The 22,440-nt window shown below is 41.6% G+C and overlaps 1 protein-coding gene across 2 annotated transcripts; it reads right to left on the bottom strand.

Moving 5' to 3' along the window:
- Window positions 1-60: 60 nt before the first annotated feature.
- Window positions 61-20,729, bottom strand: LOC135696941 (ileal sodium/bile acid cotransporter-like). Of its 2 annotated transcripts, XM_065216495.1 has the most exons (4): window positions 20,543-20,729; window positions 20,164-20,472; window positions 307-1,655; window positions 61-211 (listed from the first exon to the last, which is right to left on the bottom strand). In XM_065216495.1, exons 3-4 carry the CDS (start codon window positions 1,635-1,637, stop codon window positions 130-132), a joined length of 1,413 nt encoding a protein of 470 aa, XP_065072567.1. In that variant the 5' UTR covers window positions 1,638-1,655; window positions 20,164-20,472; window positions 20,543-20,729; the 3' UTR covers window positions 61-129. The 2 variants fall into 2 exon arrangements, with proteins under 2 accessions (XP_065072567.1, XP_065072568.1); XM_065216496.1 differs by having other exon boundaries at window positions 66-246; window positions 20,164-20,729.
- Window positions 20,730-22,440: the final 1,711 nt, after the last annotated feature.

The raw sequence follows: 22,440 nt of genomic DNA, 5'->3' as shown, positions 1-22,440 counted from the left end.
CTCGGAGTCTAACGATTATCACAAAACATGTTTATTCTCTAAGTATTCAGTACAAAAACAATATCTTTGTTCACTGTTGGTACACATGCTAATACATTTATAGGCAATAACAGTAAGCATAATCAACAATCAGGGAGTTTCATCCTCGGTGGCTGCCAGTGCTTGACGACTTTGACCTTTTGGAATCAGTTCATGCTTGCGTATCGAACACCTGGAAAGAGACGTGACATGGATTGGGAAGATTGTCTTCCGAGACACACATACAATCGGACCCTAACGGAAGGACAATTGAGTTCGAACACTTACCTTTCGCGAATCTTCATCACCAAATAGAGAGCCATCAGCGGGAACGGTGTCATGATGGCAGCCGATACCGGGACGACCGTTGTCAGATCCGCTTCCGGCTGGGGGAGTGAGAATCGCAACAGAAAGATGGCAATTCCGGTGTTCTGAATGCCCGTTTCAACCGAAATGGCCAGGGCATCAGTTGTGGGTAAGCGAGCGGCCTTGCTGGCGATGTATCCGAAGATGTAACCGATCCACGGTAGACCCAATCCGGCTACGATGATTTGCCACGAAAAGAGTTCGAACAGGTAGAGGTTCGTTACGATGGCAAAGATGACGATGAACAGGATAAGAATGGCTGCCATGGGTTTCAATATGCGTACCAAGAGGCGAGCGGTCCGGGGACTGTATCGCTGTATGAGCAGTCCAATTCCGAGAGGTACAACCAGACCGATGGCAAAGGTGGCGATGTTACGATAAGGAACTTTCAGGTTTCCTTTGCTGAAGATGGTTGTACCCAGGGTGAACAGCCACAGTGGCATCATTCCGAACGCGGCAATCGTGCTGATGGTAGTCATGGCCAATGAGAGATTCAAATTTCCTCCCAGCACAACCGTCCAGATATTCGAGGCGCCACCAGCGGGTGAAACTCCCGTGAAGAAGAGCCCCAGCTGCAATTCGTAACTGTCGGGAAACAGCAAATGGCCCAATCCGTAGCTCAACAGTGGCATGAACAGAAACTGTGCCAAAAATCCAATCACCGGTCCAATTGGCCTCCTGGCAATTGCCAGCAGTGTAGGAATGTCCAAAGCGGCACCAAAGTTTATGTACAGGATCGACACCAAAATGGCAACCGAAGCTGTGAACACCTTATCGATGACTCGTTCCTCGCGCATCACCGTCACCGGAAGTTTCTCCTTCGACGCTACCGTCAGGTTGTCCTTCCGTCTGACTTCCACGTACAGATTGGTGGACCCCAGGAACGATCCGGTAATGTTGAACCCGCCCTCGTAGATCCCATTCGTCTTTATTTCGGCGATCGGGATGCTACCCTGCAGCACCGTTGCCACGTGACTGCGTTCGCTTTTCAGTTGAATGTCCGGATTATCCTGCAGGTCCTCGATAGTGAAACCCTCCAGGCGAAGGCTTATATTGCGGACGCTGTTCATGTGCATCTGCAGCGAAACCGGATCGTAGTGAGCGGTCCACTGAAAGGGGTCATCATCCTTGAGCCGGCCAATGGCGGATGACGATGCAGATGGGTCGGAGATTAAGGCCGCTTTGCAATAGGCCAGCAGCTGAAGTGCCAGCACGGTTAGGAAAACGACGACGCTGAGCAGTGGGCAAGCCATTGCGGTGAAAATCAGTTTCTGTGGAATAAAAAAGAAAGAAGAACAAACTGAAGTGGGTGGATGATCTGGGAGAAGGGTCAGTGCACAAATACGCGCGGTGTAATAAAATGATGAGTTTGCTTGCTATCATCACGTAACAATTGAATGGACGCAAGGACAAAGGCAAGAAATTCGTGACTCAGTTCGGTTACTGTGGGGTTGAAAGAGGTTAGAAGGATAATGAGTTTATCAGCAACACGCGATCTATGCTAAAGGGCTTTACTTGGCTACTGCAAATGGTTTGGGGGTTAGAGCTAAGTACCAAAGTACCGACATAACAATTAAAATTATTTTCATCACTTCTACAACTTCATCAGTGTCAATGTTATAAGAACATCAAAACTTCTGAAACGAGTAGCAATCTAAAGAAGACAGAATCTCATTCGGGAAAGTCTTTAAACAAACATAGCGTGGAAACCAACAGAACCTTATGAAACCACATATGTTTTGCAGTTTAAAGACATACTTTTTGACTGCAAATGGTTATGTTCCAGAAAAATGCGTGATTCAATGACACTCACAACTTCCTAGAACATATCATACTTAAGAGGGTTGGGTTTTTGATAAGTCTTTAGTGGGAATGACACTGATGAAGACTACATTGTAGTCGAAATACGTGTCTGTCATGGATACCAAAATTAAATAAGTGGAACTAAATGAAAGATAACCTTTTTTTTGCTGTTTCATTATATCATACGCCGTTTAATGTGTTTTGACCCATTTCAGAAACTAGAAACAACCCAGGGTGCACTGGGAACATATCAAGATAGGTTGAACACTCGTTATGACCTAAGTAGGTCTGGTGAAGACACATCGTAGTCACCCTTCGGTGTTATGTTGGTAAACATAGCAAATCAGTGCAGAGCTCTCTTATAACGACCGCACCTAATTGTTCGTTTTGTCGATTCTCATAAGCAGTTGTAATGGGATGTTACGCGAAGCTTTGTAGCTACAACTTGCAGTGTAGGTAAAACGAAGCTTATTTCGCTTTCCGAAAGATCGCTTCCTGCGCCGCGCGTGGTTGGCATTTTGCGAAATGGATCCGGAAACGGCAATTCTCGGTAGTGTCAGGCTGTGTTGTGCACATTTTAAATCGGTTGATATGGATGTGAAACGGAATTATTTACACCGGAAGTTCCAATCGATTTGCATGAATCAGGGGAGGAGCTTGGGGGTAAGGTTTCGTTGTCTCATCAGAGCGTTGTCGTCAGTATGAACGGTAGTGTGGTTCTAGATTCGGCTGGAGTTCGACCTCCTATGGTGACCAGTGGGCGACGATTAGACTCATCGAGAGAGGGGACAGGACCTATGTTATTTTCTAGTAAGGAATTGAATAAGCCTAGCAAGCGTTTTTTAGCGATATCTGGGAGATTTTTCAGAAGATTGTTTAATCATATCGCTTCCCGGTGAGGAGTTGTTCGATGAAAGAAGAGCCGCAGAGAATTCCAGCATTGTGAATGGTCTATCCAGAGAGCTGCCGCTCGGAGACGCTTCTCGAAGAATGTGTTGTACTGGAATTGAGTCCCGACAGACCTTTTTAGCGAAATCGAATATCCATCGGTTGGAGTATTCTTCACTCTCATTAGAAGATGAGCGGTTACGCATGTAACAGCAAATCTATGATGATGTAAGATTTTCCCAGTTGATAATTTTGTTTGTTTGAATTAGTTAATTGATAAGAAGGGAATAGTTAAAAATCCAGACAATACACACCAATCCATTCAGTAAGGTTTTACTGGGTTTTTGAATTGCGGAACTGTTCATAAAAGTTAAAAATTCTGTGTAAACTTCAAAAATGGGAAAATTTATTCCAAACTTGTATAAACATAGTTCTGTTAACCCCATCTAATGATAGAAAATAAAAATTTGTCGATTTCATTGATTCCTTACGGATAACGTTCATTTGAATTTTTAACGACAGCAATTCAAAAACCCAGTAAAAAATATTGACTCAAAAAATTATATAAATGTGTATGTATTTGTCTCATAAAGGCCTGTATAGAGATCGAAGCGAATTGAAAATCTCATACAAAATACATTTTTCCAGTGGCGTCCCGTAATCTCACTTTTAACCTGTGCACCAACTTTCAAAACCAGATTTAATGCCATGTTCACTCGAATCGGTTGAAAAATACACTTAATCTTCTAGTTTACTCGATATCTATCCATTGCAAGCAATATTTTGATAATTGTTTATGTTTTGATAGTTGATGCACAGGTAGATTGAGGTTAAGGAAACGCCACTGATTTCTCACCTGCGTGAAAAACACGATAATTCGCAAATATTTCACTTCGCTTGGAGCTGTAAACAGATACGATCCAGCGAAATCGATTTTTGTGGATCGCATCTTATAAACAATGAAAGTTATGTGTCAATGATTTTCATATGACCATCATTTAAGACACATATTTCGGAGAATAAGTTTTATAAGAATTTCCAATAGCGCTAATTTATACGAAAATCAATGGATTTTGCGTGTCATTTTCGTTCGGTGTAGGAGGAACGGGCGGTGGTGATGGATTACTACACTCAAAATAATTTTCACTTTGATGCTACGTGATAACATACGTAGATTTTTTCCATCGTACTTTTCACGTAAGAACTATATGATTCTCATGTAGGAGCACTCATTTCATGAAGCTTAAACTTCACAGGATCATCACTTAGAAGTTACGTGATACCGTCGATAGATTTCATAGTGGTTTCTAATGCTATTATTTTTACTACTGTTTGCTGTTTTGTTTTTTTTAAATTTTAATGCTTATTACAAAAAAAAAAATCATGAAACTTCTTTATTCGCCTTAGAGCGTTTAATTTATTACAAACAAAAGAAAAACAACATTGCTATAAAACCCAATCAGGAACGCGATGTTTGGTCAACGTGCTTCCATGGGACGATTGCACTTCCCGGCTTCGTGGTAGCTTTGCCTCCGTTTGAGCTGCCTATGACTGATAATACAATTCATTATCTTCCCGTTCCGGTTAGGAGCCGTGAACTGTAAACTGGACTGCTGCAGTTGAGCTAAGTGGAGGTGTTGGTTGAAGTGCAGAAGCCGTGCATGTTCGCTTCTGTGGCTATCGATTATCACGCTGATGGTATCCGACGAGGATCCATAGTGGACCTGAAAAAGAAAAGAAAAGTCAACTGCTTTTGCTGCTTGCCACCTTCGTTGAAACTAATCAAAGATCGAATATTTTACAGCATAATTGAAATCTTATACTTACGTTTTTAACCAGTCCAAAAAATACAACAGTAACTATAAACTAAATCTGCATATTTACACTCATGCCGCCATGTTGAACACCCAACTGAGTGCCTTACTTTTTTATACGTGGAATTCACTTAAGACTTACGCGAAGCGCCCATAGATTCTAGGTATATGGAACTCACTTAATTTTCATTGGATAAATTAATGGGTGTAATTGGAATTTCTGTTAACATTCAGGTGGCATTGCGTAGATTTTACGAGAGTTACGTAAAGTAGACTGAAGTGGGAAAATTGAAACGTTACGTGATTTTTCACGTAGTAGGTTCCGGTTAATATTCCCAGCTGTATTTGGAAAGGAATTTGATTCGCAATATTCTCGCACAGAAAGTCTATCAGTAGATGGGTGGCTTCCTTCACCATTAGCTATTCCTTCTCCAAATCCTTGACTAGCACCAGCGACGACTAGAACTTGGCCCAAGTGGAAAAAAAATAACCTGCACGTTGAATTCCTTTCTCACCTGCTTGACCTGAGGGGGTTCCGTTGTCCGGTGAGGCAGTTCGAACGAAATCAACAGTGGCATTGAGCCCGATCGGCCACCTTCCATGATACCACACACTGATGCCTGGTTGCTCTTCTCCGACGAATTCGATCGGTTTGAGTCTGGGAATGGGCGCTTGATGTTTTTGCACCTGCGGTTGATTCTGAACAAGTGATCCGTAGTCTATATATTATAACTTTTGACGTAGGATTACGTCTTTCGGCAACATATTGGAGGTGCAATTAAAAAAAAAAACCATAATCGACCGCGTTACGAAAAGTGGTCAGGTTTTGACCACTTATAATTCTGTCAATAGCGGATGGATTTTAATTCTAAACAAGCCAATCGATTGGAAATTTTTCTACGAATCTGCTAAAATGAACACTTTATCAATTTTTAGTAGGTCACTATTTAAAATTACACAATATCCCAACTGTTGCAAGATAATCACCAATTGCCAGCGCTTTCCCTAACACAGATTTCAAAATCGAATCCCATCCGGTGGTCATCAGCAGCCGCAGCAGCAGCAGTGCTTTCGGCGCGTGGCGGTGAACATTGTTCTCCAGTACACAACGAAAGGCTGCCCACATGAGCGTCCATTGACGAAAGATTGAGTAAGAAGCCGCACCGCTACCCATCGGATTCAGTTGCTCGTTGTGAGCCGCTGTGGGCCATCTATGCCAAACGCGTCACCCTCGTTCCAAACAACACCCTATTAGCTCAGCATTAGAGTCGGTGTATAATGAGTCACGCCAAGAGTGAAGCCAAGTTTACCTATTGAACTGTCAAACCGGCTACCTATCGTGCAAAGTAAATAAACATTATGATGCTATGAAAAGTCCTCGAAAGGTATTGCAATAAAATATAAAATATAATCGAAGAAATGATCATAAACACGCAGAGAGCATTAAATTGACATGGGATACGTTTAATAATGATCAGGAATGAGAATTTCTACTATTTTTTGTTAAGATTATTTGACAAAGTCTCTGCTCTAATGATTTACTACAGCCGCTATTTTTTTTTCTCGCTAGAAGTCATTTGAAGTTGATGTAGAAGTCCTCTGTGCCAAGTGAAAAGAAATGGAATCTTTCGAAAACCGTGATGCGAGTTCAACTGTTTTTCTCTTGGCGTGACTCATTATACACCGACTCTACTCAGCATTACTCAACAATCACGACAAAACAGTTCTTTTCAGGACCACTCAAAATTATTGTTGTTTAAGAGTTAATTTTCATTGAACGTTCGCTCGCCTTGCTGTCAGCCACATCACCCCCAAACAGCCACATCACCCCCAAAAATTCCGTGCGTTTTTGTTCACGAAAATGTGTAATTTTGTCATCAGAAAACGAGGCGTTTCCGTGATGGGAAGAAGTGGTTTCTCTAACACAGTCACCGAATATTGCTACCGAGCACGTAATCGTACGTCAAACATACGGCCGGGTCTTGGATACAACCTCTTTTTAAGCGAAATGTTCAGTGGTGTCATGGTGGTTAGATGGGGGTAACCAGTTATTGAAAATAAACATTACAGGGTGAGGAAAAATTATCCGTGTTTTTTCTCCCAGTGTCTAGCTCGAATTTGACAGATGGTGAAATGAGCACACCTCAGCCAATTGAGACCTTGATACATAATAAACAAACGCTTGTAGTTTGGTTTGAATCGGTTCACGTGTATTGCCGTAATGAAGTCCAGTCCACTACGAAGTGCGGTAATTAAGCTTTATAAACGAGGAATTCGTCCGGCACGTATTGCGAAAACATTGCACAACTCGGAAATTTGGAGGACCGTTCAGGAAGATGCAGAAAAATAAATGCGAGGACCCCTCAGAACCGGAACATACTTCATCTTAGGATTAATCGAGATTCTAGACGGTCTATACGAAAAATGGCGGAATCATTGAAAATCGACCCAAAGTCAGTACGAAGTATTCTACGCAAAGATTTAGGATTGCATTCTTACAAATTTTCGAAGAACCATTACCTAAATGACAGGATGAAAAGGGATCGGTACCAAAAATCCAATGGACGGCATCGCACGATTTTATTCACCGATGAGAAGATTTTCACCACAACCACCAAAACGATCGCCAGCTATTGCCAAATGGTTCTTCTAACCGTACGAATGTTGTCAGATCACATCATCCAGCTTCGGTGATGGTTTGGGTGGGAATTACGGCTTCCGGTAAAACTCCCTTAATATTTATCGAAAAAGGCGTCAAAATCAACCAAATAGCCTACCAGAAGCTGCTGACGGACACAGTTGCACCACAGACAAACAGACGTAACTCTTCATTGTGTATCTTCGTTCATGGATTTAACGGTTAATTTGAATATTACCAGTTCCGCGAACTACTCGCCGCAGCGCTGGCATCGGATCACTTTGACGTTTCTATACATTCTATAGAACTTTTATGCAATATTGTTTGCGAGCTAGCGAGCAAGCTTGTTTTCCGCGAGAAGCCCGAGAGATGTCGTTACTGAGGTCATATGTTTTAAGATACTATGACGTCTGTTTGTCTGTGGTTGCACCAACAAACAATACGAAACTAACGATTTTAAATTGGCTCACTACTTGACTAGCTTATTGGTCCCAAGCAAACGATTAACTTACCCCATTCTAGTCGAAATTCTAGTACTACATTATGTTTGTTTTGATTCGCTATGAAAGTTTGACAGATAAAATTAGAGGTTAGTGGATTTTCCTATGTTTCGAGGGGTGAATCGATTAGCTTGGGACCGAAGAGAGTACCAGAACTGACCCAAAAAGTTGAGCACGTTTCTTCGGGATCTTCCAGTCTTAGAGTTACCTCTATGGTTGCACCTTGGGCACGTACGCATTTCGGTAACAACGATTGGACATTTCAACAGGTTTGGGCACCATCGCATGGAGTGAAAAAGAGGCTGGAGCTTTGTAGTAAACTTTTCCCTAGATATTTGACAAAAGATGAATGGCCTTCAAACTCTCCTGATTTAAATCCAATCGACTGTTCCGTCTGGCCTATTCTTGAGTTTTAAAAAAGTCTGGGATGCAATATCTGTGGAGGAACTAACGTCCATTGTCGATAATTTCCCTAAGAGGTTGAAGGCGTGTGCACGAGTCAAAGGAGCACATTTTGAGAAATTGTTGTGAATATCATAAACTTTGTTGGTGTACCTACATTTCCCATAAATATGTTGTAATTCAATACACAAGCAATAAAGTCACGTGAATTAGTTCGTGTCTGATCTATTCTGGACGAATTATTTTTATCTAGATCAAAAAATCCTGTGGTTTTGACAGTTCGGATCACTGCACATTTAAATCGGCCGTTTACGATTTCGGGCATAAGTCAGAATTAAGTGTCATGTCGGTTTGTCGGTGGATCAAGTTCATAGGATGTGCTAGGGAATGTGAAGGTCGCCTTGACAAGCACCATTGGGAGCGAGAGGTCGCAATCAGAAAGATGTCAGGAAAACCCGAGCCGAATTCTTCGTGCGAAGTGTTTTTATCTGAGGACTAAAAACGTTGTCGCCCACTTTGCCTGGAGTTGTCAAACGTGGTCGCAGATAATCTAAAGTGATTGTAAGAATTGCCCTCAGAAGATTCCTCAGTGTCTGTAACCTCTTGAATTGTAGCAGCCTTATATAGTGTTAGAATCGATCGCCCTTCTAACTATTCTACAACTAGTTAAGTGAAAACTCAATCAAGAAAGGTTTGAAAGTCATGCGTGAGTAGGTTGCATCTCTCTAACCCATTACGTCGTTCGAAATCCACTTGTTGGCCGGTCTCTACTTCCGGAATCCAGGCATAGGTTGCAGGTTTTGCTATCGTGTGGCCAAAAGAGGACTGCGTCGTCAACATCGCGTCTTATCCAAAGGAAAGTGCCCGTTGGCGAAGTTTCCAACGTTTGACCACCAGACCATAACCGTTGCCGTTCGACTGTCAACCAATCTAACTAACCTGGTGGGTGGATTAATCAATGTCCAGGCGAGCACAAAGGACGCACCGCTAAATTCAGTTCAGCCAAACTAATCCAAGCAACCGACGGAAAAATAGTCGCGTCTAACAATAACCAGTGGAGACGCCGGTTACGAAGGATTTGACATCGCGATCGTGATCGTGAGTAACTATATGTAATCCATGTGCACATGTGACGTGGGGTGGGAAGAAATATTTATGGGTAACTAGAGAGAACGTACGTTTTGGGTAGGAAAACTAATAGCGAATTCGTTTATTATCTTCAAAACGTCTACAACACCAACGACGTTGAGATGAAAGCGCAGCAAGTTTCTGGTATCCTGCATAACCTCATGCAAAGCCGTGTTCCAGAGAGCGTCATCACTATTCACGACAAACAAACACCATGGATCACTCGGGAAATAGAGGACGCAATCTCCATCCGAGATCTCGCTCACGCACTTTATTCGCGTAATCCTAACAGAAGAAGGGGTAATAACGAGTGGCTTGATTATACTGCAGAAAGGAATCGTGTTGCATCACTCATCTTTGCAGCCAAGAAGCGGTACGCCGAGAGGAGCTTTTCCAGTGATCTCCCAGCGAAGAAATTGTGGAATAATCTTCACCGAGAAGGAATACACAACAACGCAAAGAAGAATGTCGCTGTTGAACAGGCAGATCCAGATATGCTTAACTGGTACTTTGCCGAAGGCCACAAGCTCCTTCGTTCTGTTCCTGGTCCGGGTCTAGGTGATCCGTCTCTTCCTGTAAGTAGCGAACAAGTTCAACGCACATCGTCTGACCACCCGCTACAACGATTAAGGTTTAATCACACCAACGTGGAAGAAGTATCGAGGAAAATTGCTGAAATCCAGACCAACGCAACGGGATCGGATGAAATTCCGATTTGCTTCGTGAAAATGCTGTGTCCACATATTCTGCCGCTGCTTGTGCATCTGTACAACTCTATCATTAACGCTAGGATCTACCCTTCAATCTGGAAAAAAGCACTAGTAACACCGATTCCTGGGTAGATGGTCAAAAGACTTATTCCCCTTCAGGCTCACTACAGGTGTCTTTCGCTGGATCGGTTCTCCCAAAGTTCTTAGAAATTGAAAATGTTTTTTTCCCGGTGCGACTTTTTGTACCAAGGGTATATAATTGTACCAACTGCAAAAAGTTGGGACACACAGCTGCTTTTTGTGACAACAAGCCCCGTGGTGGCAAATGTAGCCAAGACCACATGGAGGGTGCTTGCCAACAGGAAGCAACTAAATGTGCTTACTGTGGCAAAGAACCTCTTCATGTTTTGCAGGACTGCCCCGCGTACAAGAAGCGTACCAACAATGTGAAGCGTTCAATAAAAGAACGCTCCAAGCTGACGTTTGCAGAAATGGTTAAGTTGCAAAATGGAACCTCTCTCTGCTTCGTTGGCATCAGCCGCTCAAAATGAAAACACTTTTGAGATTTTGTCTTCCGATGAACTGGACTCTGACATAGCAGATGAGAGTGAGTCTCCGGAGGTACACGCCCCCGGTAAAAGGAAGCCGACTAGCTCCCCGGGAGTGCGCCGGAAAAAAAAATTAAACCACTCTCAAAAGCATGCAAAAATCTGAAGGTAGCGGGGATTCATTGAATAAGCCGAACAAATCGGTAATTGCTGCTCCATCTGATCCTTGCTGCAGCTTTTCCACCGCGCCGCTACCTAATAAAGGTAATCGTAAGAGGTTACCAAAAATAAACACCACGTCTACTCGCAATTCAAAGAAAACTCTCCCGTCCAAGCGCGGAAAGATTAAATTTAAGGACATTGTGGATAATATTTTGAATGCCCTCGGCTTTCCCGACGAATCGCCACTTCGAGGGCTTATTGACCTGCTTGTCGGAAACTACTTCAAGCAATTGACTGCATCATGGCCCCTCTTTCGATGGATAATTCGTCGAGTGAGGATCAAGATATGATCACTTTATTACAATGGAACTGTCGTAGTTTAATACCTAAATTAGACTCGTTCAAGTATTTGATTTACAATTCTGATTGTGATATATTTGCACTCTGTGAAACTTGGCTTTCTTCTGAAGATGAACTAAATTTCCACGATTTTAACATTATCCGCCTGGACCGAGATGATTCATATGGTGGCGTACTTTTGGGGATCAAAAAGTGCTACCCCTTCTATAAAATCTCAATCCCAATAATTTCAGGCATTGAAATTGTCGCTTGCCAAATAAATGTGAAGAACAAAGATCTTTGCATAGCTTCTGTATATGTCCCTCCAAGGACTTCCATAAACCGCCGTCAGCTTTGGAGTTCAGTTAATATCCTTCCATCTCCAGTTCTAATACTGGGCGATATGAACTCACACGGTACTGGTTGGGGCGAATCATACGATGACAATAGAGCGGGTATTTTCTATGATTTGTGCGACGATTTCAGCTTGACTATCTTGAACACTGGTGATGCAACACGTATAGCAATCCCTCCTGCTCGAGAGAGCCGTTTTGACATATCTTTGTGCTCTAACTCACTATCATTAGATTGTCTGTGGAAGGTTATCAATGATCCCCATGGTAGTGATCACTTACCAATTATTATTTCAATCAAATGTAGTCGTCTAAAAACAGATCAGTCAATTCAAGTTCCTTTTGACCTCACGAGGAACATTGATTGGCAAAAATTTGTATCGGCGGTAACTCTTGGTATTGATTCTACCGATCCTCTACCACCACTGGAAGAGTATCGTTTCTTTACCGAGCTAATCTACAAAAGCGCATTAGAAGCTCAGAAACGACGTGTTCCAAGTGCATCGCTCAAAAGAAGACCCGCCACCCCTGGATGGGATGACGAATGCACAAAGTTGTATCTTGAGAAATCCGATGCCTTTAAAGATTATCGTAGACATGAAAGATCTGAGCTTTTTGAAAAGTATCTAAAGCTTGAAAAAAAGCTTAAAAACTTACTAAAAGCAAAGAAACGAAATTACTGGCGTACTTGTATCGAGGGACTTTCTAGAGAAACCTCGATGACAACGCTTTGGAAAAAGGCTCGCTATATGCGAAACCGCTCATCTTCCAATGAGAGTGAAGAATACTCCTCCCAATGGATATTCGACTTCGCTAAAAAGGTTTGTCCAGATTCTGTTCCAGCACATCCAACTTTACGGGATACAGCCCGAAGTAACGGTTCTCTGGATGAACCATTCACAATGCTGGAATTTTCAATGGCACTTCTTTCATCGAATAACTCTGCTCCGGGAAGCGATATGATCAAATTTGACATTCTAAAAAACCTCCCCGATATCGCTAAAAGACGATTACTTAACCTATATAATTCATTTATAGAATTCAATATAGTTCCACCAGCATGGAGACAGGTTAAAGTAATAGCTATTCAAAAGCCTGGGAAACCAGCGTCTGATCTGAATTCCCTAAATAATCTGTCTCTCTGGGCAAGAAATTTAGGGATCGAGTTTTCCCGGCAAAAAACTGAATTGGTAGTGCCCAACTGCGTCTAAATATTTTGGGCAGAGACATTACCCAATCTTTAACCTTCAAATACCTTGGAGTCTGGTTTGATTCAAAATGCACTTGGGGCACCCACATTACGTATTTGAAACAAAAGTGTCAACAAAGGATCAACTTTCTACGATCAATTTCCGGGACATGGTAGGGTGCTCACCCGGAAGACCTCATTAAACTATATAAAACGACTATTCTTTCAGTTCTTGAGTATGGCTCTTTTTGCTTCCACTCGGCAAGAAAAAGCCACCTAATCAAATTGGAACGTATTCAATATCGTTGTTTACGTATTGCCCTTGGCTGTATGCATTCAACACACAATATGAGCCTAGAGGTCCTAGCGGGCGTAAAACCCCTGCAGAACCGTTTCTGGGAGCTCTCATTAAGAATATTGATTAAATGTAGTGTCAGTAACAACCTTGTGATTGAAAACTTCGAAGAAATGCTCGAATTGAGCATCCAGTCTAGATTCGTGCGAATCTATCTTAATTATATGTCATCGGATATTAGCCTTCCTTGCTATAACCCCTCTTTACTAACTACAGTTCCCCCATTAACTATAATCTCTCCATGAAACAGGCTATTCAAGGAGTTCCAGATCAACTTCGACCTATCTCAATTCCCCACATTTTTGCTGAAAAGTACCAACAAGTCAATTGCAATAGAAGATTTTTCACTGATGGATCACGCATTGATGGATCCACTGGCTTCGGCGTCTTCAATGAATACTCAACCGCCTTTCGGAAACTGCAGGAACCTTGTTCCGTTTATGTTGCTGAGCTAGCAGCAATTAACTTCGCATTGGGGATGATTTCCGATATGCCCACAGACCATTACTTCATCTTCTCGGATAGTCTCAGTTCGATTGAGGCTATTCGGTCGATGAAACAAGGTAGGCACTCATCTTATTTCCTTTCAAAGGTAAGGGAACAGATGAGTTTGCTGGTCGAAAGATCATATATGATTACCTTTGTATGGGTCCCCTCACATTGCTCAATCCCATGCAATGAGAAGGCAGACTCTCTCGCAAAGGTGGGCGCGCAGGAAGGCGAATTGTATGACAGGCAAATTTCACACGCTGAATTTTACCATTTAGTACGTCAGAGTTCTCTTGTAAGTTGGCAAAACGATTGGACAAATAATTCTCTTGGGCGGTGGTTACATTCCATTATTCCAAATGTTTCTTCGAGAGCGTGGTTCAAAGGTCTGGATGTAAGTCGGGGATTCATTCGAGTAATGTCAAGACTTATGTCCAACCACTACTCGCTAGACGCACATCTCTATAGAATAAACCTCGTTGACAGCAATATATGTAGTTGCAGAACCGGTTATGATGACATCGATCACGCAGTTTGGTATTGCCCGGGTAATGACGCCTCCAGAGCACGACTATTGGATACCCTAGTGGCCCGAGGTAGACAACCCTTCCATGAAGTAAGAGATGTATTGGGAACACGTGATCTTCCCTACATGCAAGCGATCTACGAATTCCTTTGTTTGTCTGATGTTAGAGTTTGATGTGACTATCCCCTCCTTTCCAAACAATTTCCCGCCATTGTCTCCCAGTCTTATTATCCTCCTGTTCCTGTGCTACTTGCCCCTACCCAGTCATGATTTAGTCAACCGTCCGAGAGTAGTATCTGAAGGAGGCTTCAGAAACCAGTTTCCTACCTAGATCCTTCCAATTGAAATTGTTACCCATTAACCTCGAGCCCGCCGCGAGTAATTGGTACCCAATACTAACCTAGAAATACTGCTATTTAAAATGTAAATCAAACATTACTGATTTTGGCTCCGCAAAGTGTCAAACACGACTGAGCCTAGTAAATAAACGAACTAGTTAATAATAAAAATTAAAAAAAAACACCGATTCCGAAAATTGCTAACCCGGGTCAACCGAAAGACTTCAGACCAATAAGTGTCCTTCCGGCAGTGTCTAAAGCGTTAGAGAAGATTCTACTCGGTCAGATCACGGAGCACCTAGACAACCCATATATGTCACTGCTGGCAAAACATCAATCTGGATATAGAAAAGGTTATAGCACCACAACCGCCCTTACTAAAGTGACACATGACATATATAGCAACCTAGACCAAAGCCACTGCACCGTTATGGTCCTAGTTGATTTTTCGTTAGCTTTCAACAGCGTATAGACCACCAACGGCTGAGACATAAATTACTGGCGGAATTTAATTTCTCAGATGAAGCAGGGGAATTGATTACAGCTTTTCTTAGCAATCGTAGTCAAGCTGTACAAATTGGAAACCAGACATCTGCTGAGCGCCTGGTACCCGATGGCACCCCGCAAGGATCCTGCCTCAGTGCACTATTATTCAGCTTAAATATAAACAGCCTCCCGTCACAGTTGAAGTGTGATATCAGAAGACTGATTGCAACTATCAATCAGGATCTGGCAGCAATCGAGCATTGGGCTAAGGCTAACGTTCTCTACCCTAATCCGAAAAAGTCTCAAGCCTTGCCAAATTGTGTTCTGCGGAGAACCGATTGTTCTCTCAGATACTGTCGTCAACCTTGGACTCCGAATGGACAAAAAATTGAACTGGTATGCGCAGATCAACGATGTAACATCAAAAGTGTTTGGAACGTTAAGAACATTCAGGCGATTCGCCCCGGTACTATCTACACAAACACGCAAGAAGCTGGTGCAGTCAGTTATCATACCGTTCTTTACGTACTGCGATGTGGTCTACTATAATGGAGCCTTCAAAGAACAATTAAACCGATGCTTTAAGGCCTCGGTACGCTTCGTGTACAACATTAGTCATCGAGAAAGCACTGCTGCTGTACGTAATACCATTTTAGGGCACGACCTCTCAAAGAACTACCACAATCGAATATGTTGCTTCATAAGACAGGGGTATCTTGAGGCACTTCCGGATTATCTGCAACAACACCTGCAACGCGGATTGCACGACCGATCTCGATGCTTCATCGTTCCTAGACACACCACATCGGCTCGAAGGAGTTTGCTAGTGTCAGGGACGCTCACCTGGAACGATTTGCCACTTGCAGCCAAACAACAACCAACTTTAGTCCTATTTGAGCAATGTCTTAACACACCTGGTAGAGGTTAACATAGGTATAGAATTGGCGTTCAAACATAGGTTATAGCACTACATTAACTTCAATTTCAATTACATTTGTCACCATTTGTAGCTTTTTTTTTTAGTTTTCCGTAAAGTGAGTTTCTTTCAAAAAATGTATTCTTCCTTGACCTGGTAAAAAGTGTCAACTACAGGCTAACGTATCACTAAATAAATACAAATACAAATATTATTCAGTTCCAACATGGATCGGGTATCAAGATTGGGTCTGCTTGTTTTCTGACAAACGTCAGTTTGCTCGTTTGTTTTTAAAACCTAGCTCAGGTTGAGGTTCGCACTGACAAAAAGTTCGGTTTCGCATAAACGGTTTCGATAATAAACGAATTCGCTATAAACTAAACCTAATGAGATTCCATGTGGTGAGAAAACAGGAATAAATTTACATTATGAATAGGTGAATCCAATAGAAACTAAGCGATCGTTTCAGCCTCAGTTCGCGAATAGGGGAATACCCTAGGGGCATCCCACTCTAAACTTTGTATTTCTCGCATTATACTCAGAAAGTCCTTACTGATATCTAAGATACCTACAAATACTTAAAAATACTTAAGAAATATTTGGCGCTAGTTTGTTACCTCCGTTGCTAGACAGATTTTTTTCGATTGTTTACCCGGTGTCATCCTGGAATTTGTATGTGCGTATTTAGAAAAATCAACTATTATTCTTTAATTTATTCCTTTTTTGTAGGAATCGAGGAGGAAACCATTTTGATTTTAGGAATATTACATTGCCAAACCGATTCACCTATCATTCAAAGGAAGAATAAGGAACTATTTGGAAAGATACTGTGGAAGATACTGCGTGTGGAAGCAAATTCCCTGAGCAAATGTTCGTATTCCAAAACCATGTCTCCATAAAGATGGATTTTTCGTCCATTAGGTTCTTGACTGTTGGACGATAACTTCAGGCCTTTACGCTGATTGAAGCTGAATAAGAAGTTGTGAAAGCTTTCTGCACCATCCGCCAAGCCACATCTCCTAGATTGCCGTCGAATGAGAGGAGAATCACATTTCCTCGGATTTGGAACCTTCGATGCTCTCCTGCTTAAGGCTTATTAGGGTAGAGAGCTACTTCAGCCTAATCGCCCATTTTGGGCCTATTTAGCAGAAAACATCAAATCAAACCATGATTACGGCGTTAACAAGTCAATTATGCGTTTGGTACGATACTTCTGTTCCAAATCTACCGAACGAAGTCAATAAGAAAATGTGATATTAATGTTTGCACCCATTATTCTCAAAAAACAAAAACAAAATGAATTCAATTGCGTTTGAATGGCGTTTCAATGCGTTAGGTCGAGTTTAGAATCCAAAGGCCAAGTTTAGGGTCAAGAATTAGTGTTAGATTTTTAAAAATATCTCAAAAATGTGTTACTTTTCATCAAATCTTACGATATGTACGGAAAGTTCCATAACATTGGAAGACATCTGTAGTTAGAACATTCCATTTTGAAAAATAATCGTTATAAAAATAGAGGTGGGTTGTGCTTACTAGGCCCAAAATAAGATCTAAGCCTTATTAAGGCTGGACATAATCAAACCAACATATTCGGAACAGTTCTCTGATTGATTCTATCATTCATCAGAAACGGCTATGTGTTAAAATTTTAATTTGGACTGTTTGGGGAATGGTTTGAAATAAATTCTTACATTTTAACTTAGGATTATTTTACTTGAAATTGTTACAAATAAGTAACGTTTTAGAACTAAATCGTTTTATTTGGTATATCAATGGTTTGATATAAATTATAATTTCAGAACAGATTAATATTTTTCTTATCCTTACTTACTGAAAAAAGTGAGAAATCCATGTTGATTTCACATAAAGCCTTCGGTTGCTATCAGGATACTCACTCAACTCCCTCACCAGTCCGTCATAACTCATATTTACCAATGTAAATTTATCAAAACGCGGTACGATACGACCATCAGTGGCAATTGCAATTAGTTCAACTTCGAGCCCACCGGCACAACGAATTGCTGGTAGTTATGCATTATTGTCCTCTGGCAAATAACCAGCGTAGTCCTAGCATCCTTAGCCTGCTTAAAGTCAAGAATTTCATAATCATGTAGCTTGCGATAGTTCTTAGTCGAATTGACATTCAACATACGCTTTTATTTTGGCAGTTCAGTTTGAAATCTAGTTAAATAATTCAAAAGTTTGAAATCGTACTAAACAGCCAGTTCGAAATCATAAATAATTCGCTATCCCTGCTCCAACTGGTTCGCTGAAAGTAAAATGTTTTTGATGAACTATTTCATAACTAGAAGTAAGTATTTTAACTTATAAACATGATCACACTTCTTAATTTAATTTAAAACATATTGAAACTAGTATTAATATGCTTTAATACGTGATTAAAAGTAATACATTGACGGGATACACAACAGTAAACAACTACATTAATAACCGGTCACTACGATTAAAAAATCCAAATCTTAAAATACTTAAAAATACTTAAGAATACTTATCAGATACTTCGAAATACTTAATTGATACTAGAGCTATAGTTTAGAGTGGGATGCCCCTAGGGAATACCCAAAAGAGTTATTAGGAAGGGAACATATTTTCACCTTTCCTGATTAAGGCTGTGAACCATTTGCCGAGTTAAATTTAACTCGTGGTTAAAAGTGACATTTCGTAAATTATTTTCTTTCGAAAATCCCCGTGCTGTCGATCGACCGGTTTTCGAGCCACGGTTGTCAAAATTTAACTTCTTGTCTGTCAGAAATAACCATGCTCGGATAGCAGGGTTGATCGATAACTTTTCATCTGTCAAATTTTAACCAAAAGATTCTGGCATCTAGTAAGTCGGACGCTACGAACGTTGAGGGGCGTCAGGGCCTACTTATGGCCTTTCTTTGGCGAGTCTTATCCCTGATATCCGAGCGAGAAGTCCTTTGACGAGGTGGCGCTTAAGCTACTCTCTTACAGTGAACGCTCGAGCTCACCCCATCTTTTTTCTTTTGAGGCTCATTGAAGTTTACTGTTGAACCCAGCCCAGTGGCAGGTGTGTAGGCAACATGTTATACTGTGACAGCGGGCCCAAAACAGCAAAATAAACTATTTGAGCCCGGGACATGCTGCCTACTGTCAAACGCTGCTGATGGTATAGGCCTTGTCACTGGCCTGGTTGAACCGCAACGGCACTCCTTTGAATGGAATAACGTGCGGCTACAAAAGTTACGTCTGTTTGTCAGTGGTTTAACTATATTTGGGGTAATTTTGAAGTTCTGTGAAGTGAGTTGAATTTTTCGGGATTTTCTAGTAAAAACATCTCGAATATGACGAAAATCAACAGAGGTTTCGCTCAGTCCATTAGTATAAGCCCATTCAACACACAAACACTCAACAACTCACGCCATGAGCCCATTTGGGTGCAACCACATTTTCGTAAACCGGCAACGAGGAAATTAATCTGTTTACTGTAGCATAGTTGAAATGTTGAAATTAGTCAGCAGGAAGCAGGAATTATCACCTATTCATCTAAATTCGTACGTGACCACATGTTCTTTATGAGCTGTCAGGTAAGGCACAATGAAAACAAGACTTCTTCAAATTTCATCAACGCACATTATGTGCCCATAAATGAAGAAACGACTAATTTAATCATTTATTAAAGCTTAAGACTGCATATTTTCGTGATTTCATTGATTTATCGCTTGAAACATTCAACCCTCTTTTTACTTAGAATTCCGTTTTCGCCACATTAGCCATATCTTCATTTATGGGCAGCATACTGTTGCAACCGATTGCATCATATTAGGAGAGCTAAGCAATTTAGGCAATTCCGACTGCGGAACCATCATAAATCCTCACTTATCTTGATGTCAGATGTGCATTCTGAAGCTACTCCAATCTCGACCCATTCATGCTATCAACGATACCTACTGAGCAGCATTTATCGCCTTATCATCACGTTGAAAACCTCACATAACAAGCTTCAACCGGTACGAGCTTTGATTTGTGGTGTAAACACGTTATCACAAACAAACGATTATGTTTTTGTCATTGACCACAGAAACGCAAATCCAAAACCATTAAATAATCGAGCTCTGCTCGAAGAAGAGTCATACAAAGTGGAAGCAAGACAAAGATGGCTTTGAGAAAAAAAAATAAACTGATCACTCAGCCTACTTCATAAGGCACTCACCTGTGTTGTCAACGGGATAACTTTTGGCTCTCGAATGGCTCAAATGTTCAAAACAATTTCAAACAATCAGTCGGCTTCACTTTAAATCACCTCTTATTATTGCTGACCACCAACCACTACTTCTTGAGAAACTTACACGATGGTTTTGTGTTATGATCTGCGAGTTATCGTTGTGTTGCATATAAGTACGACTCGTTACGTCACTAAGTACATTTGATAACTTGTTGCTGTAAAATGAAACATTCACCTCCATCTACCTAATAGTAGGTAGTGGTTTGTTTCGTTCCCGAATTCAATGTTATTCACCTACTATCGGATGGGATGATCTTATCTTAAAACAGTGTTCCAAAGAAAATGGCCTTATTTGGAATACTAATACCTAAGAAGTGCTTAAATAGCAGCAGAAAATTTGATCAGGATGCACTTTCTAATCCTGCTGCGATGACGACTTCGACGACTCCAGAGATGTAGTAGAGTAGGTATACGTGTGAGACCCCGTGTGACTTATATCTATCTTGGAAATGGTTCAAGGCACAATCTCGCTTAGCTTAGTGTACGATGCGGCGGCCTGAAGCCAACTAACTGCGAATCAGATGAAGTGTGCGAGCACTTCATTTCAAGAATAAACATAATATAGATAGGTTCAGTTTCGATGTCAGGAGGCGGCTGAAAAGACTATAGAAGAGTGCGCCCCATGAAATCGAGCGAAATGAATTTCGTCAAGCCGAATTCACTCTGTACAGTCCGATTGGAGGAAGATGATCATGGCAAATTTTGCAGCAATTAACTGAAAGTTAAAACAATAGTTTCAATTTTAGAACATTATGGTCCTTACAGTTCTTACATCTTAGGTTATACTATTTACTATATGTTTCTACTCATACTTTACATTTCATTCCTCACATTTAACTTCATACATCTCGCTTCCCTAATAAACAAATATGTACTGATAGATTCACTAAATCTAGGAAGTCGCGACTTTTTACACATTCATATCTCATTTACTTTTCATTTATTTTCTTCTCACTTTTTGAAGTTCTAGGTTTCTAATATTTCACTGTTCACCTCGCATTTCTTGAATATACATTTCTCACTTCTCTTATCTCACCTTACTTATTCATTTCGCGATCCTCACTTTTTAGAGCTCAGTCCTTACATCTCACTAATCATATCTAACTCCTGACATCTAAACTACTCACTACAACCAACAGTAGTGCTAGCAGTCCACTTGAAATCCTCACATTGGCACATTTGACAAAAACCAGACATTCCCTCATTCCAAATCAATTGTTCCCATGCTACTATTATTATTATTACTATTATTATCTCTATTTAGGAGGTTCATCTCCGGGAGCCCCAGAAGGGGGCTTCCCTAATTACACAGTTGAGAGTTTGGAGAACCCAGAAGGGGTTCTCCTAGAGGTTGGTGGAGCTCCAGAAGGGAGTCCCCTTAGTACAGAGTATTTTTAAACAGAGTTCATTATAGTTCCTGTCGTGGTTCTTAGCGTGGTTAGCGGATCATGGTGTGAATGGCGGTGGTCGTTGTCGAAGGCAGCCAGGTAATCGTCAGGCTTACTCCAGTGATTATATTTTATAGAACAGTCCAGCATCTTTTAGGAAAACTATTAGGACTGCTTCCGTGGACGGGTCGTTAGAGAAGGCGTTACGCCGGATGTTATGGAAGCAGGGACAGTTAACAATCAGGTGTTCGGCTGTCATAATCGTGTTGCAGGAGTCGCAAAACTTCCGAAAAGAGGTAGCGCTACCCATGTTGTGGGTCACTTGGGTGTGTCCGGATCGAAGCCGGGATAAGACCTGTTGTTCCCATCGGCTCGTAATGTCATTCCATTTGGAGGTGTCGCCCTTTATTTTTCTCAGGAACGGTCCCCTTTTTGCGAACCACTCCCGGGCCCAGGCGTCTCGGAGGGATGCTTTCACCCATTTTTTTACGTCCTGACTGGGTACAACTGTGGTGGCCATCCGGCCGGAGCGACCTGTGGCAGCGAGATGATCTGCTTCACAGTTGCCCCGGATACCGCAATGGCCGGGTACCCAAACAAATGAGGTGTTCGGCGGCGCGGCCTTTTGGATCCCTTGTATCCAGGGGTGTCTGGATGTTGCTGAATTCAAGGCGTATAAAACGCTGGCGGAGTCTGTTAGGACACATATGGGTTTATTGGCGGGTGTCGTGGTGGCGAAGTGGATGGCCGCAGCCTCCGCCGAGAAGACGGAGCACTGATCGGGTAGTCGAAAGAAGTAGCTATTGGATACATCCGC

The sequence above is a fragment of the Ochlerotatus camptorhynchus genome, unplaced genomic scaffold (assembly GCF_037179485.1).
Source record: "Ochlerotatus camptorhynchus isolate MF236.1 unplaced genomic scaffold, CSIRO-AGI_Acam_v1.1 ptg000063l, whole genome shotgun sequence".
In the NCBI taxonomy this organism is placed as follows: domain Eukaryota; kingdom Metazoa; phylum Arthropoda; class Insecta; order Diptera; family Culicidae; genus Ochlerotatus; species Ochlerotatus camptorhynchus.
This window is presented reverse-complemented; position numbering and strand designations above follow the sequence as displayed.

Coding starts and splice junctions, on each gene's coding strand:
- LOC135696941 (XM_065216495.1), bottom strand. CDS start 1,637: ATGGCTTGCCCACTGCTCAGCGTCGTCGTTTTCCTAACCGTGCTGGCA. Junction 212..306: donor GTGATGAAGATTCGCGAAAG/GTAAGTGTTCGA, acceptor GTCTCTTTCCAG/GTGTTCGATACGCAAGCATG.